The 15,415-nt window shown below is 45.8% G+C and overlaps 1 protein-coding gene across 1 annotated transcript in view; it reads right to left on the reverse strand.

The window, feature by feature from the left end:
* The window catches only part of WNK2 (WNK lysine deficient protein kinase 2), a gene marked incomplete at its 5' end in the record, with an annotated part of 154,305 nt that overhangs the window by 53,732 nt on the left and 85,158 nt on the right, over positions 1–15,415 (reverse strand). The window contains 3 exons of the mRNA XM_015561175.1: positions 14,197–14,316; positions 14,745–14,790; positions 15,029–15,199. Coding sequence (XP_015416661.1) covers positions 14,197–14,316; positions 14,745–14,790; positions 15,029–15,199 — 337 coding nt within the window. The remainder of the gene's footprint in view (positions 1–14,196; positions 14,317–14,744; positions 14,791–15,028; positions 15,200–15,415) is intronic.

Raw genomic sequence — 15,415 nt, forward strand, 5'->3', positions numbered from 1 at the left:
GATTGAGATCATGCAGTGCTTGTCTCTCTCTGGCTTATTTCCCAGATAAGGACCTCCACGTGCCTCTAACTGTCACAAATGGCAGGCTTTCCTTCTCCTTAAGGCTGAAGAATTCCCCACGGTACACAGATTTACCCCATTTGCTTTACCCCATCAAGTGCCGACACTGTTCCCACGTCCTACTGTTGGGATGCTGCCGCAATAACCACGCAGGTGCGGCCATCCCTGCGAGACAGGGATTTCGTTTCCTTTGGCGGCACACCCGGGAGGGGACGGCTGGGTTAAAAGGCAGGACTACTTTTTGAGGAACCTCCATAGTGGCTGCACCAATACACATTCTCATTGACAGTGGGGCTAGGGCTCCCTGTTCCCCGATCCTCTCCAGTACGGCATCTACTGCCTTTCTCTCTCCTTTTTAATCCTCACCCGAGGATATTTTCCCATTGATTTTTAGGGAGAGTTGGAAGAGGGAAAGATGGAGAGAAATATCGATGTGAGAGAAACACATTGATTGGCTGCCTCCTGCACCAGCCCTGACCAGGGCCCGGCCCGGGGAGAAGCCTGCAACCAAGGTGTGTGCCCTTGACTGAAATCGAACCCAGGACCCTTTGATCCATAGGCCAATGCTCTATCCACTGGGCCAAACCGGCCAGGGCTCATCTACTGTCTTCTGTAACAGAGCCATCCTCACGGGTACCAGGTGACGCTGGCACGGACTGCACGCATTTCCCTGATGTCAGTGTGGCCAAGCGCCTTTCCAGGGGCCGTCTGCATGTCTTCTGGGAGAGACGTCCCCTCGCGTCCTCTGCCGTTTTCCAACTGAATTATTGGTTTTCTTTTTTCTTGAGCTCTGTGAGGCCCTTCCATATTTTAGATATTAGCCTCTTATCAGATGTATGACTTGCAAGTATGTCCTCCCATCGCAGCTGCCTTTTCATTTTGTTGATGGCACTTCTGCTGTGCCACAGCCTTTCTGGGTGACGTGGTCCCACTTCCAATTTTTGCTTTTGTTGCTTGTGCTTTTATTGTCAGATGCAAAAAAAAAAAAAATCATTGTCACAACCAGTATCAAGGAGGTTCCCCTGCTTTCTCCCGGGAGTTTTATGGTCTCAGGTCTTACGTTTAAGTCTTTTATCCATTTTGAGTTGATTTTCCTTAATGGTAGAGGTAGGGACCCACTTTCATTGTTCTGCATGTGGAGATCCAGCTTTCCCAGCACCGTTTACTGAAGAGACTGTCCTTCCCATTGTGTGCTGGCACCCTTGGCATAGGGTAACGGACTGCATGTGCATGGCTCACTGTTCTATTAGCCTAAGTGTCTGCTTTTACGCCAGTACAGTGCTGTTTGGTTACTCTGGCGTTGCAACAGATTTGAAATTAGGAAATGAGATGCCTCCGGCTTTGTTCTTTCTCAAGATTGCTTTGGCTATTTGGGGTCTTTTGTGATTCCAAATGAACTTAGGGCTGTTTTTCCTATTTCTGTGAAAAATGCAGTTGGAATTCTCACAGGGATTGCACTGACTCTGTGGAAGGTTTGGGAGGATGGACACTTTACCGATATTAATTCTTCCAACCCGACAGCACAAGACAGCGCTCCGTTTATTCCCGTCTTTCTCACTGAGGTCTCACAGTTTTCAGCATAGAGGGCTTCGTCTCCCTAGTGCAACTGATCCCAAAGTCTGTTTTTTATGCTGCTGTACGGGGCTGCTTTTCCTCATTCACCCGTCGGCGGTTCACGGTCAGTGTGCGGAAGCACAACTGAGTTTTGCAGGTTGAGTTTGTACCCTGCAGCTTCACTGAGTTCACTGATTAGTTCTAACCGCTTTAGGGGCGACTTTAAGGTTTTATATGTGTAAGACTATGTCATCTGCAAACAGAAACAATTTTATTCTTCCTTTCTGATTATAATACATTTTAGCTCTTTTTCTTGCCTAACTGCTCTGGCTAGGACGTCCAACACAATGTTGAATAGAAGTGGTCAGAGTGAGCATCCTTGTCTTGTTCTTAACCTCAGAGAAAAACTTTAAGCTTTTCACCACTGAGTATGATGTTAGCTGTGGGCTTATGTATATGGCCTTTATTATGTTGAGGTACATTTCTTTTATTCCTTATTTGTTGAAAGTTTTTAGTCATGAAAGGATGTTGAATTTTGTTAAGTATTTTTTTTCTGAATCTACTGAAATGATTGTGGTTTTACCCTTCATTTTGTTAATGTTGTGTATCATATTTGTTTTTTGTTTTGTTTTGTTTTTTTGCTTATATTCAACCATTCTTGCATCTCAAGAATAAATCTCATGATCATCATGTATGGTTCTTTTAATGTGCTGTTGAGTTTTTTAATGCTTGTATTTTGTTGAGAATTTTTGCATCTATATTCATCAAGGACACTAACCTATAGTTTTGTTTTCTTGTCATGTCCTCATCCAGCTTTGTTATCATGGTAATGCTGGCCTGGTAAAATGAGTTTAGAGGTGTCCCCTCCTCTCCCATTTTATTTGTGAAAGAGGCTGAGAAGGACTAGTATTAATTCTTCTTTAAATGTTTGGTAGAATTCACCAGTGAAGTAATTTAGTCCTGGACTTTCCACTGTTGAGACATTACTGATTACTGACTTAATCTCCTTACTAGGTATAGGTCCATTCAGATTTTCTATTTCTTCATGATTCAGTCTTGGTAGGTTGCACAATGCTTGTAGGAATTTACACAATTTTTTTCTGGGTTACCAAATATGTTAGATTACAATTATTCACAGTAGTCTTATGATTCTTTGTATTACAGTTGTAATGTCTCTTCTTTCAATTCTAATCTTATTTATTTGTCCTTTTTTTAGTCTAGAGATTTGTCAATTTTGTTTAACTTTTCAATAAACTACCTTAGTTTCATTGATCTTTCCTACATTTTATCATCTCTAGTTCATTCATTTTTGCTCCTATCTTTTTTCTTTCTTCTGCTATAAGCCTTAGTCCTTCGTTTTCTAGGCCTTGAGGTGTGAAGTTAGGTTGTTTTAAGTTTTTCTTGTTTCATAATGTGGTCTAAACTTTCCTCTTAAAACTGGTTTTGCTACATCCTATCAGTTTCAGTATGCTGTTTCCATTTTCATTTCTCAAGGTACGTTTTTATTTCTCTTTTGATTTCTCCTTTGACCCCCTGGCTATTCCAAAGTGTGCTGTTTAATTCCCACGTATTTGTGCTTTTTCCAGCCTTCCTGTTGCCGATCTCCAATGTGGTTGGAAAAGAGAACCTGATGTGACTTTAACCTTCTCAGGTTTGTGAAGACGTGTTTTGTGGTCTGATACGTTACCTCTCGGGAGAAGGTTTCATGTGCACTTGTGAGGTCCATGTGTTCGAAATGGTGTTTAAGTCCAATATTTCCTTATTCATTTTCTGTCTGGGTGATCTGTCCATGTTGGAAGCTGAGGTATGAAAGTCCCTACTATTGGTGCATTGCTGTCTATTTCTGCCTGCAAATCTGTTAATATTTGCTTAATATATTTTGGTGCTTTAATGTTGGGTGTGTATATATTTACAATTGCTATATCCTCTTGGTGAACTGGTTCTTTATCATTATAAAATGGTATTTATCTATTGATACAAATTTTGACCTAACGTCTATTTTTGTCTGATGTAAGTATAACTATTCCTGGTCTTTGGTTTACATCAGCCTGGAATATTTTTTTCCAACCTTCACTTTCATGTGTCATTAAAGCCGAAGCAAGTCTCTTATAGAGAGTATACAGTTTTATCTTGTGTTTTTAATCCATTCAGGTACTTTATATCTCTTGATTGGAGAACTTAGTCCCTTTACATTTAAAGTAATTACTGAAAAGTAAGAACTTACAACATATTGCTGTTATGTTGCTGTCTGGCTGTTCTGTAGTGCCTTTCTTCCTCTTTTGCATGGTGTACCTTTGTAATTAGATGATTTTTCCCAGAGTGGTAATCACTGTTTATATTTTGTGCATCTACTGTAGGTATTCACTTTGTGATTATCATGAGGTTTATGTTAAAAATACAGTTGTCAGTCTATTTTAAGTTGTTAACTTTGATTACAAAAACTCTACACTTTTACTTTCCCACACATTTAATGTCTTTGATGTCACAATGTACATCTTTTTATATTGCGTATCCATTAAAAATTACTATAATTATTTTAATTATAGTAACCTTTTTTAACCTTTTTACTTGAATTAAGTGGTTTACACACAACCATTATACTACTGTTCTGAATGACGGTACATGTGCTTTACCTGTGGATTTCATCCTTCCTGTGTCTCCATGTTGCTAACTGGTGTCCTTTCCCTTCAGGTTGAAGAGCTCCCCTTAGCGTGCCTTGTGAGGCAGACACAGGGGTGAGGAGCTCCTGCAACTTTTTTTTTTTTAATGTAGGAAAGCCTTGACTTCATTTCTGAAGAACAGTTTTGCCAACTGAAGTGTCCTTGGGTGTCAGTTTTATCCTCCCAGCACTTCGATTATATTATTTCCACCCTCTCCTGGCCTGCAAGGTGTCTGAGAAATCTGTGGAAAGCCTTGGAACATTCCCGAGTAAGATATGAATTAGTGGGGGTTTCCCCTGCTGCTTTCAAAATTCTTTGTCATGGATTTTTTTATAGTTTTATGTTACTGTGTCTTGATCAAGTCTCCTCTGGGTTGAGTATGTGTGGGGACCTATGAGACTCATATACCTGGATATGTATATCTCTTCCTACATTTGGGGATTTCTGTGCTTTCTCCTCCTGGGATTCCATAATGCAAGTATCACTTGCTTCCTGGTGCCTATAATTCACATAGCCTTTCTTTACATTTTTCACTCTTCTTCCTTTTTGTTCCTATGACTGGATAATTTCAAATAAACCGATTCTTTTTTCTGCTTGATCAAGTCTGCCTTTGATGCCCTCTATTGCATTTTTCTTTCATTTGTTGTATCTTCAACTCCAGAATTTGTTTGGTTCTTATTATTTCTACTAGAAGCCTGGTGCGTAAAATTCATGCACTGGTGGGGGAAGGGAGGTCCCTCAGCCCAGCCTGCACCCTCTCACAGTCCGGGACTCCTCGCTCCTTACCACCCACCTGCTCGCTCGCTGCTCCTTACCGCTTGGCTAGCTGCTCCTTAGTGCTACCACGGAGGCGGGAGAGGCTCCTGCCATTGCCGCTGCACTTGCCAGCTGTGAGCCCGGCTTCTGGCTGAGCGGTGCTCCCCCTGTGGGAGCGCACTAACCACCAGGGGGCAGCTCCTGCATTGAGCTTCTGCCCTATGGTGGTCAGTGTGTGTCATAGCAACTGGTCTTTCCACAGGTTGTTCCACCATTTGGTCAATTTGCATATTAGGCTTTCATTATATAGGATTTCTCTACTGAACTTCTTATTTTGTTCTTATACTGTTTTTCCTGATTTTATTGAATTGTCTCTTGAAGATCACCAAACTTCCTTAAAGTATATTATGCTGATTTTTTTGGCAATTCATGGATCTTTAATTCTTCGGGGGTCACTTATTGAAAAATTATTGCTTACTTGGTGGTGCCATGGTTCCTTGCTTTTCGGTATATCCTGTAGCCCTGTGTTGATATCTGTGCATCTGATGGTGCAGGCATCCCTTCTAGTCATCAGAGACTGATTTGTTGAGTAAAGGCCTTCACTTGCAAGTAGGTGCAAGGACACCAGATGGGGTGGGTGGTCCCGGCTACAGGCTCTGTGCAGGTGTCAGCTGGGATCAGCACTGGCAAAGCCTCGGGTGTCCTCAACCACTGGCTGGAGTGGCTGTGGGGGCTGTTGGGGTCTTCTGGGCACCTTCTGCTCTCTTTTTCTCCCATGAGGATGTTGTGGCTAAGGGGATCCCCTTTGGCACCAGGTCCAGATGTGGGCACTCTTGTGGTAGTGGCTGCACTAGTGTCTGATGTGTAGGCCCCCATGGTGCAAAAACAAAGCAGAAGTCTAAAAGTGCAGATGCTCATAGAGTGATGGCAACTCCAGATTCTGGGTGCTGGCTAGTCCACAGCAGCAGGGCCTCCAGGGTCTGGGGTACACGAGGATGGAGCTACTGTGGAGCTGGGGAATAAAGCATGTGTGCACCCAAAGCAGCCAGAGCTCTGGGATCAGGGGTCTGCAGGGGTTTGGGGAAGGCAACTGGCAGGCCTGGTCCCAGGATAGCACAGCAGAAGCTCTTTGGGGGTTGGGGGAGTGCAATAGCATCTCCCTCCCTCGAGGGTCAGTGGCAGCAATGGCTGTTGCTTACCTTGACAGCAAAAGCTGCCAATGTCTTCTGCAAAGCGGGCCAGTGGGCTCCAGGCCAAGTCACAATGTGGGTCCTCTGCTCTGAAAGCTGTATGGAGCCCAGGGCTGTTCTGGGGGCTGCAGAGCTCCTCAGCAGCAGAGGATGATGGGTCCTCTAAAAGCAGACCATGTGACTGATACAGATACCAGCCCTCTTTGTTCCTAGCTGTCTCCTGAGAGCTCAGCTAAGGCCATCTCCCCAGCAAGCCTTTCTGTGCAATTATTCTTTGTTTTTGTTCTCCTGTGCTCCCACAGGTTCTTAATAGGACTCTTAATCCCTCGCAGGGATGCTTCCTCATATAGACAGGTGGCTAATTGTTGTTTTTATGGGGAGATGAGGGCTGGTATCTCCCACTCTGCCATCTTGCTGGTGTCACTCCGTCCCATTATCTTCTCAGGGGTCTCTCTCCCTCTGTCTTTTCAATCTGGGCAGAGTTCTCCACTCCTCAAACTCAGCTGTCCCAAAGACTATTTTCCCTGAATACAGAATTCTGGGTTGATGCTTTCAACACTTTAACAATACAGCACCACTTCCTCCTGGACGCCATGGCTCCATGGCTATCTGAATGACCATTCTCCTAAAGGTAAAGCGTAATTTTTCTATGGCTGCTTTCACTATGTTTTGTCTTCATTTTTCAGCAGTTTACAATGTGTCCAGATATGGATTTATTTGGGTTAATCCTATTAAAATTCACTCAACTTCTTGAATCTGTAGATTTATGTCTTTCACCAAATTTAGGAAGTTTTCAGCATTATTTCATTATTTTTTAAACACTGCACTTTTCTCCTCTCCTGGGGCTTTGATGGCACAAATGTTACACCTTTTTTCTTGTTCCACAAGTTCTGTTCATTTTTTTGGATCTTTTTCTAAGTTCTAATGGGATAGGTTTGGGTATTCTAATTTCTAGTTTTACAATTTCCATTGCTCTCTTCTTCATATCTTTTATTTCTTTGCTGATACTTTCTATTTTACATTTGTCTCCAGAATGTTTATGATTGTTTGTTCAACCATTTTTATAATAGTTGCTTTGAAGCCTTTGTCAGTCAGATCATTCCAACATCTATGTTATCTTGCCATTATCATGTGATGGGCATCTTTTTCCATGCAAGTTGACATTTCTATGGTTCTTCATTTGACAAATACTTTTGGATTGCATTGATTTGGTTGGATTAGACTGGATTTTGCATAATATTATGAGATTCTAAGTTGGTTTAAATCCTACGGAAAAGTTACTTTTGCTTTAGCAGGCAATTGACCTGGTTAGGTTTAAGCTGCAAGTTGCAACCAGCCTTCTATGAGCTGTGGCTACACAGTCAGTTCAGTTATCTGTGTCTCTGCTATACTAATCTGATCTGAAACACGTGTGTATCATCCAGGGACCAGTTTAGGACCAAGGTGAGAATCCATCTACTAGCTCAGTTCTCAATGTTCTGTATATGCTAATTCGGATCAGAATTATGCATGCACAGGTGAAAACAGCTTTATCAGGTTGCTTTCCCAAGCTCCTCTTTCCATGGTTGCACTGGTATTTCCTGGTTCCCTGGAACCCCCCTTACAGACCTCTGGAGGGAAACCATCCACTCCCACAACTGTGAGAGGCAGGACTAACTGGCAGGAGGTCAGAGAGAAAAAAAGTAATGGTTTTGGTTATAAATTCTTTGAGCCCCAGCTCCACCCAGTGGAGAGGAAGGCTCTCCCCTCCCGAAGTTTGTCTCCTGCTACTTGTTGCTGCCCCTCAGAACTTTCTGTGAGCTGAGGAGGAGGAGAGGGAATGAGAAAGAGGGATCCACACACCTCTCTCAGAGCTTGAAAAGTACCCTTTCTGCTCTGTGGGCTGAAACCAGAGGGTATCTCCTGGAGCTTCTCTGTCTGCACCCAGAGTTCACCCGAATCTTCACGTTGCCCTGAGCCAAGGTCAGGAGACACCAGAGGGGAAACACTAAGCTTGCCACCAGCTCCACGGTACTTGGAATTCTGGGTGCTTCCCCATCCTGCCTCTGCTATAGATTTCCTGAGACCGCAAAGATCTGTGCCTGGCATCAATGGACCCAGGTGTATAGTTAGGCTCAGTGGAGGAAAGGGGTGATGGGCTGTGTATTCACCATCTCATCCAGAACCAGGACTTTCTGACCTGTGACTTTTTATGATGTGCCAAATACTGGGTCCAGAATGGTGTCACCTTTGTGTAAAAAGAACTTCTGTACTTCTGCCTGAGCACGCGGCATTCTGAAATCACCTTCATGAGGGCACCATGCTTGGAAGCAGCCCCTCTCTCGGCCTCGTCCCAGCGGCCCTTGCTTCTGCAGCCCAGTGCTCCAGCAGGGCCCGCCTCCTGCCCGGGAGTCCTGGGCCCCTTACCCCAGGCTGGTGAAGCTTCAGTGCTCAGCTTCTCAGCCATCCTCGAGAATGGAAAATGCCCCAGGGGGACAGAGCAATACTGGGCTCACATCCCAGGTCTCCGTCCTCTCTGGACCCAGCCTGATCGTTCTCCACAGTCTGCGGATTTCCCAAACACCTGCACAGGCGAGCTTTATATTTCATCCGACTTGTTTGGTCATCCTCAGCAAACAGCTAATCCAAATCAATAGATCTGCCATCCTGGAGGCGGCCACCTCCTCCTTCTTTTATTTATAGATAAAGAAACTGGCTCTGGAAGGTTTCCTGAGGTTGGTGCATAGATGAAGGACTAGAGTCGAAATGCAGGCATGTCCTTTTACTCACTAAACCATACTGACAATTAAGATTTATTTGTAAGGGTTGTTCTCCCCCATTAACTGGCTATATCAAAGTGAAAAAGTAATAGATGAACACATTCTTATTTTAAAACTGAGCTCCTGCAGGCAACGCTGCTTCCCCCTCAGTCCTCTGCCAGGCAGGGCCAGGCCCTTCACCAGGTTTGTCTGTGGCTTCATTAGAAGCGGCTGACCTGTTCGCTTTGGGAATAAATCTTCAAAGATACATTGGAGGTCGCTGGAAACATATGGTAAAACATTTAAAATGATTAACAGATATTCTTAAATGTACAGTAGTTCCACTGCATGGGACACATCGCCAGATCCCCAGTGGATGCCTGAAATTGCCTTACAGTACCTCATCAAGGAAAAGAAAGAGAGGAAATAAGGAAAATCAGAAGTGAAAGAGAAGTAACAACTAACAAGAAAATCAAGATTGTAAGAAAATATTATAAACAGCTATACGCCAATAAATTGAAAAATCTGGATGAAATGGATAAATTCCTAGAAACATACAATCTTCCAAAACTGAATCAAGAAGAAGCAGAAGCCCGGTCGTGGTGACTCAGGGGTTGAGCAGCAACCCATAAACCAGGAGGTCATGCTTCGATTCCCGGTCAGGGCACATGCCCAGGTTGCAGGCTCAATCCCCAGTGTGGGGTATGCAGGAGGCAGACAATGATTCTCTCTCATCATCGATGTTTCTATCCCTCTCTTCCTCTCTGAAATCAATAAAAATATATTTTAAGAAAAGAAGAAACAGAAAATCTGAACAGACTGATTACAAATAATGAAATCAAAGCAGTAATAAAAAAACTTCCCACAAACGAAGTCCTTCACTGGATGGCTTTACAGGTGAATTTTACCAAACATTCAAAGAAAAACGAACACCTATCCTTCTCAAACTATTCAAAAAAATTCAAGAGGAGGGAAGATTCCCAACCTCATTTTACGAGGCCAGCATTACCCTAATTCCAAAACCAGATGAAGACTCTACAATGAATGAAAATTATAGGCCAATATCCCTGATGAACATAGATGCTAAAATTCTCAACAAAATATTAGCAAATTGGATCCAGCAATAAACTAAAAATATCATACACCAGGACCAAGTGGGATTTATTGGGGGAATGCAAAGTTGGTACTTGCATCCATATTTGTAAATAAATAAATGTGATACATCACATAAACAAACTGAAGAATAAAAACCACATGATTATATCAATAGATGCAGAAAAAGCATTTGATAAAATCCAGTATACATTTATAAAAAACAAAAAAAACTCTTAGCAAAGTGGGAATAGATGGATCATACCTCAACATGATAAAGGCCATATATACAAACCAACAGCCAAAATCAGATTTAATGGGCAAAAACTAAAAGCTTTTCCCTTAAGATCATGAACAAGACAGGGATCTCCTCTTATTCAACAGAGCACTGGAAGTCCTAGCCACAGCGATCAGACAAGAAGAAGAAATAAAAGGCATCCAAGTTGGAAAGGAGGAAATAAAACTGTCACTATCTGTAGATGACACACAAGAAACTATATAGGGAACCCTAAAGGCTCTACCAAAAACTACTAGAACTGACACATGAATTCAGTAAAGTAGTAGAATACAAAATTTATATTCAGAAATCAGTTGCCTTTTATTACACCAACTAGGGGCCCAGTGCATGAATTTGTGTGCCTTGAAAGGAACTGTGGGTCACGAGGCTGCGGTGGGCACAGGGTCTCAGCCCATCCTCTGTGTCCCAACCCAGCCCCTCCTGCCAAGGCCCCCAGTCCCATCTGCTGGCAGCCCCGCTCCTGCTGCTACCACTCCCACGGCGTGGCCCCACTCACACCCACTGGCTATTGGGGCTGGCGCACCAGCAGTGGGTGCGAGCAGGGCCGGTGCCATTAGCGGTTGTGAGCAGTGGCTGCTGCCTTGATTGCCCTTCAGGAGCAGGGGGAGGTGGAGAAGCCCTGAAGGGCGATTGGGGCCAGCAGCCACTGCTTGCACCCAGTTACAGCGCTGAGTGACTGGGACCAGTGCCAGACGCCAGCAGCAGGTGTGAGTAGAGGCTCTGGCATAAGCAGCAGGTATGAGTGGGGCCATGGCCAGCAGCGGGTGCAAGAGGCAGCTGCCAGCCAGATCAGCCCTCAGGAGCAGGGGGAGGTGGAGAAGCCCTGAGGGGCGACTGGGGCTGGCAGCTGCTGCTCACACCCTCTGACAGGGCGGAGCGATCGGGGCGGACACTGGGCACCAGCAGCGGGTGCAAGCAGGGCTGGCACCAGCTGCAGGTGCGAGCACCTGGTGGGACCCCGGCGCACAAGAACGAAGAATTTTCAGTAATCACCAGAGGCTCTCCCCGATGACAGTGACCGGCACCCCATCTTGGTCTGGCGCCCCGCTCACCTGCTCCACCATCCTGCCACGGCCGATGCCCGCCATGTTCTGCGCACACCTCCTGGTGGTCAGCGCATGCCATAGCGACTGGTTGTTCAGCTGTTCCGCCGTTTGGTTTATTTGCATATTAGGGTTTTATATATACAGGTAATAAACTATCAGAAAGGGAAACTAAGAAAACATTGCATTTACCATTGCATTAAAAAAATACATGGGAATAAGTTACTGGCATAAAAAATAAGCATATAGATAAATGGAACAGAATAGAGAGCCCACAGCTATGGTCAATTAATACTTGACAAAGGAGGCAAGAGCATACCATAGGGTAAAGACAGTCTCTTCAATAAATGGTGTTGGGAAAACTGGACAGACACATGCAAAAAAATTAAACTAAACCACCTTTATACACCATACACAAGAATAAACTCAAAATGCGTTAAAGACTTAAATGTAAGATTAGAAATCATAAAAATCCTAGAAGAAAACACACACAGTAAAATCTTGGACATTTCTCATAGCAATATATTTTCTGATATATCTCCTCGGGTAAGGGAAACAAAAGAAAAAATATAGAAATGGTACTGCATAAAACTGAGAAGTTTTTGCAACCCAGCCAGTGTGGCTCAGTGGTTGAGCGTCGACCCATGAACTAGGACAGGTTCAATTCCAGGTCAGGGCACATGCCGGAGCTGCAGGCTCGATTCCCAGTACGGGGCCAGCAGGGGGAGCCGATGGATGATTCTCTCTCATCACTGATGTTTGTAACTTTTTCTCCCTCTCACTGAAATCAATAAAAACTTTTTTTTTTTTTAAAGTAGAGTGACATTTAAAAAAATAAAGTTTTTGCACAGTGAAGGAAACCAGCAACAAAATGAAGACAACCACTGAATGAGATAGCACATTTGTCAATAATAAATCTGATGAAAGGTTAATATCCAAAATTTATAAAGTACTTATATAATTCAACACCAAAAAAAACCTCAAACAATCCAATTAAAAAATCAGCCCAGGACACGAGTAGACACTTCTCCAAAGAGGACACACATACAGATAGCAAGAGACATGAAAAGATGCTCAACATCATTAATCATCAGAGAGATGAAAATTAAAACCACAATGAGTTATCACCTCACACCTGTCAGAATGGCTATCATCAATTAATCAACAAGTGCTGGCAAGGACGTGGGGAAAAGAGAACCCTCGTGCACTGCTGGTGGGATGCAGACTGGTGCAGCCACTGTGGGAAACAGTATGGAGTTTCCTCAAAAAATTAAAAATGGAACTGCCTGATGACCCAGTGATTCAGTATTGGTAATATATCCAAAGAAACCTGAAACACTAATGAAAGAACATACGCACCCCTATTCATCACAGTGTTACTGACAATAGCCAAGCCCTGGAAGCAGCCCACGTACCATCGGTGGTAAGTGTATAAAGAAGTGTGGTACCTCTACACCAGGGAATACTACTCGGTCTTCAGAAAGAAGGAACTCTTACCACCTTTGGCAACGGCATGCGGGGGCCTGGAGAGGATCAGGCTAAGTGAAGTAAGTCAGTCAGAGACACACAAGTACCATATGATCTCACTTGTATGGGAACCTAATGAACAAAATAAACAAACAGAACAGGAAGAGACTCATAGAGAACAGACTGACCGCTGTCAATGGGGAGGGGAGCTGGGGGCTGGGTGAATAAAGACGAAGGGATTAAACAAACAAAAAGACACCTCACAGACACAGACAACAGGAAAGTGATTACCAGAGGGAGGGGCGCAGGGGGAGGCACAAGAAAGTAAAGGGGCATGAGTGCTGACAGAAGGAGACTTGACTTTGGGTCAAGATACTATACTATAGGATTGTTTGAAACCTATCATTTTATTAACCAATGTTATTCCAATAAATTCAATAAAAATTTAAAAATAGCCCAACTGGCATGGCTCAGTGGTTGAGCATCAATCTATGAACCAGGAGGTCATAGTTCGATCCCCAGTAGAGGGCGTGCAGGAGGCAGCCGATCAATGTTTCTCTCTCATCATTGATGTTTCTATCTCTCTCTCCCTCTTCTGGCCTCTCTGAAATCAACAAAAACATATTTTTTAAAAAATTAAAATAAGTAAATAAAATTTATGGGTTGTTATTTCTGGGATTTTTCCATCTAATGTTTTTGGGCCACAGATGACTGCAGGTAACTGAAAACAGAAAGTGGAAATGTGGATGAAAAGGACTACTGTCAAGCTATATAATCAGCAACTTTTTCCTGCCAGCTTATAGGAAATTAACCTTAAATCTGTTTGATTCTTTTCAGCCTCCCAAGGAACCACAAAAATTAGGACTTAACCGACAGCCAAGGGCAAGCTTGCTGGTACTTGTCCACCAGATAAAGATCAATACCCGAGTGTCATTTTCCTTGGTAACAATTTAAAATCAGAGTCTCAACACTACAAGGGACTTTCCCACCCCAAAACCAGCAGGGCATCCCTGCCGGCGGCCACTGAGGGATGGGGCAGGGAGTTGGGAGTTGCAAGATGACACTGGTAAGAGAGAAGAGGCGGAGCGCTTCCAGCACACACCTGTGCAGCCCTGGGCGGCACCTCACAGCCAAGGTAACCAGCAACCCAAGCCTGGGTCCTGCCACTCGGTAGAAATTCTGGAGAGGAATACAGCCCCGCAGGCGGCTCTGGGCTTTGGGATGACAGCGGGGCACACAGCACTGGCGCTGACCTGCGCGCACGAGTGGAGCCAGGTGCAGAGCGGTGCCAGGAAGAGAAGCGCTGGCCCCAGCAAGCGGCCTGGCGGCTGGTCCTACCTGGGCTGGCTTCTGGCCGCACGGAGCTCAGAGGAAGTGGGGGCGAAGATTCGGGGGCCTCTGCAGCGGGGTGTTCAGCCACCGGACAGATGATAAACCACCTCTTCCCAGTGTGCAGGACTAAAGGGCAGGACAAAAGCAGCTGGTGAGAGCAGGCATGTTTCTCCTGGGGACCCTTGCCCCTGGGCCACACTTGCCATGAGACGTTCTGGGGAACTCTCACACCACTGAGGGTCATGCAGCCACTCACGGCTCCTCCGCGGCAGCCCGGGGTCCCAACAAGCACTCCCACCGGCTTGGTTCCCAGGACGCCCAAGGGACCATCCCTGAAGGGGCAATGCCAGCCGAGGCCAGCAGACAGCGGGAATCTATGCCACCCTGACAACACCTGGGCCCGACAGGGAGGAGCTGGGGGCAAGGTCACCACACAGTCCAACACCCCCCGTGTGATGGCCAAGCTCCCGCACATGCTCAGTGGGGCTGTCATCACCTGCCGCTGGAGAAAGAAAGGACAGTGACAGGCGTCCGGGGGTCCCAGAGGCACATACCGTTCTGCTGATACACTGGGGCGTTGGCTTGGGACTGGCGCTTCTCCTAGGGGAGTGAAGGCGGCCATCAGGAAACCGCGGACTGAGCACACGGAGCCCGGGCCTCACAGCCCTGCGGCCTCGGAGCCGGGCACTTCCACTCGTGCTAACGGCGCGCTCTAGGCGGGCACCTCGCCCCACGCTGCACCCTGCAGGCTCTCCCGGCAGGAAGGTGGGTGGCTGCTGCCCGCAGGCCTGGAGTGGGGGACTCAGGCCCTGCCCTCCCAGGACAGCGCCCAGCTCACCTCTCCGGCACCCAGGCTGCTGGTGCTGAGGGGTGGTGGGCTTGCCCCCGGGTCGGAGCCACGGTCCACGTCCGTGTCCTCACTGAGCATGTCCTCTGCCTTGTCCATGACATCCTTCATCTGCTCAATGAACGTTTCCCGCTCGGCCTGCAGGATGAAGTCGTGCTCCACCTGCAACGGTACACACAGCCCTACCCGTGGGGACTCACGGGGCACACGCAGCCCTGCCCGTGGGGACTCACGGGGCACATGCAGCCCTGCCCGTGGCGATGCAGAGCAGGCCTGCAGATCTCCACCAAGTGACCCGCTTGGCCTCTGCTCTGCACTAAACACCAACCCCCCACCCGTGGGCAGAGGCAGCGGTGGCCTGGTCCCAGCCCAGGGCTG

This window comes from Myotis davidii, unplaced genomic scaffold (assembly GCF_000327345.1).
Source record: "Myotis davidii unplaced genomic scaffold, ASM32734v1 scaffold750, whole genome shotgun sequence".
Classification (NCBI taxonomy): Eukaryota; Metazoa; Chordata; class Mammalia; order Chiroptera; family Vespertilionidae; genus Myotis; species Myotis davidii.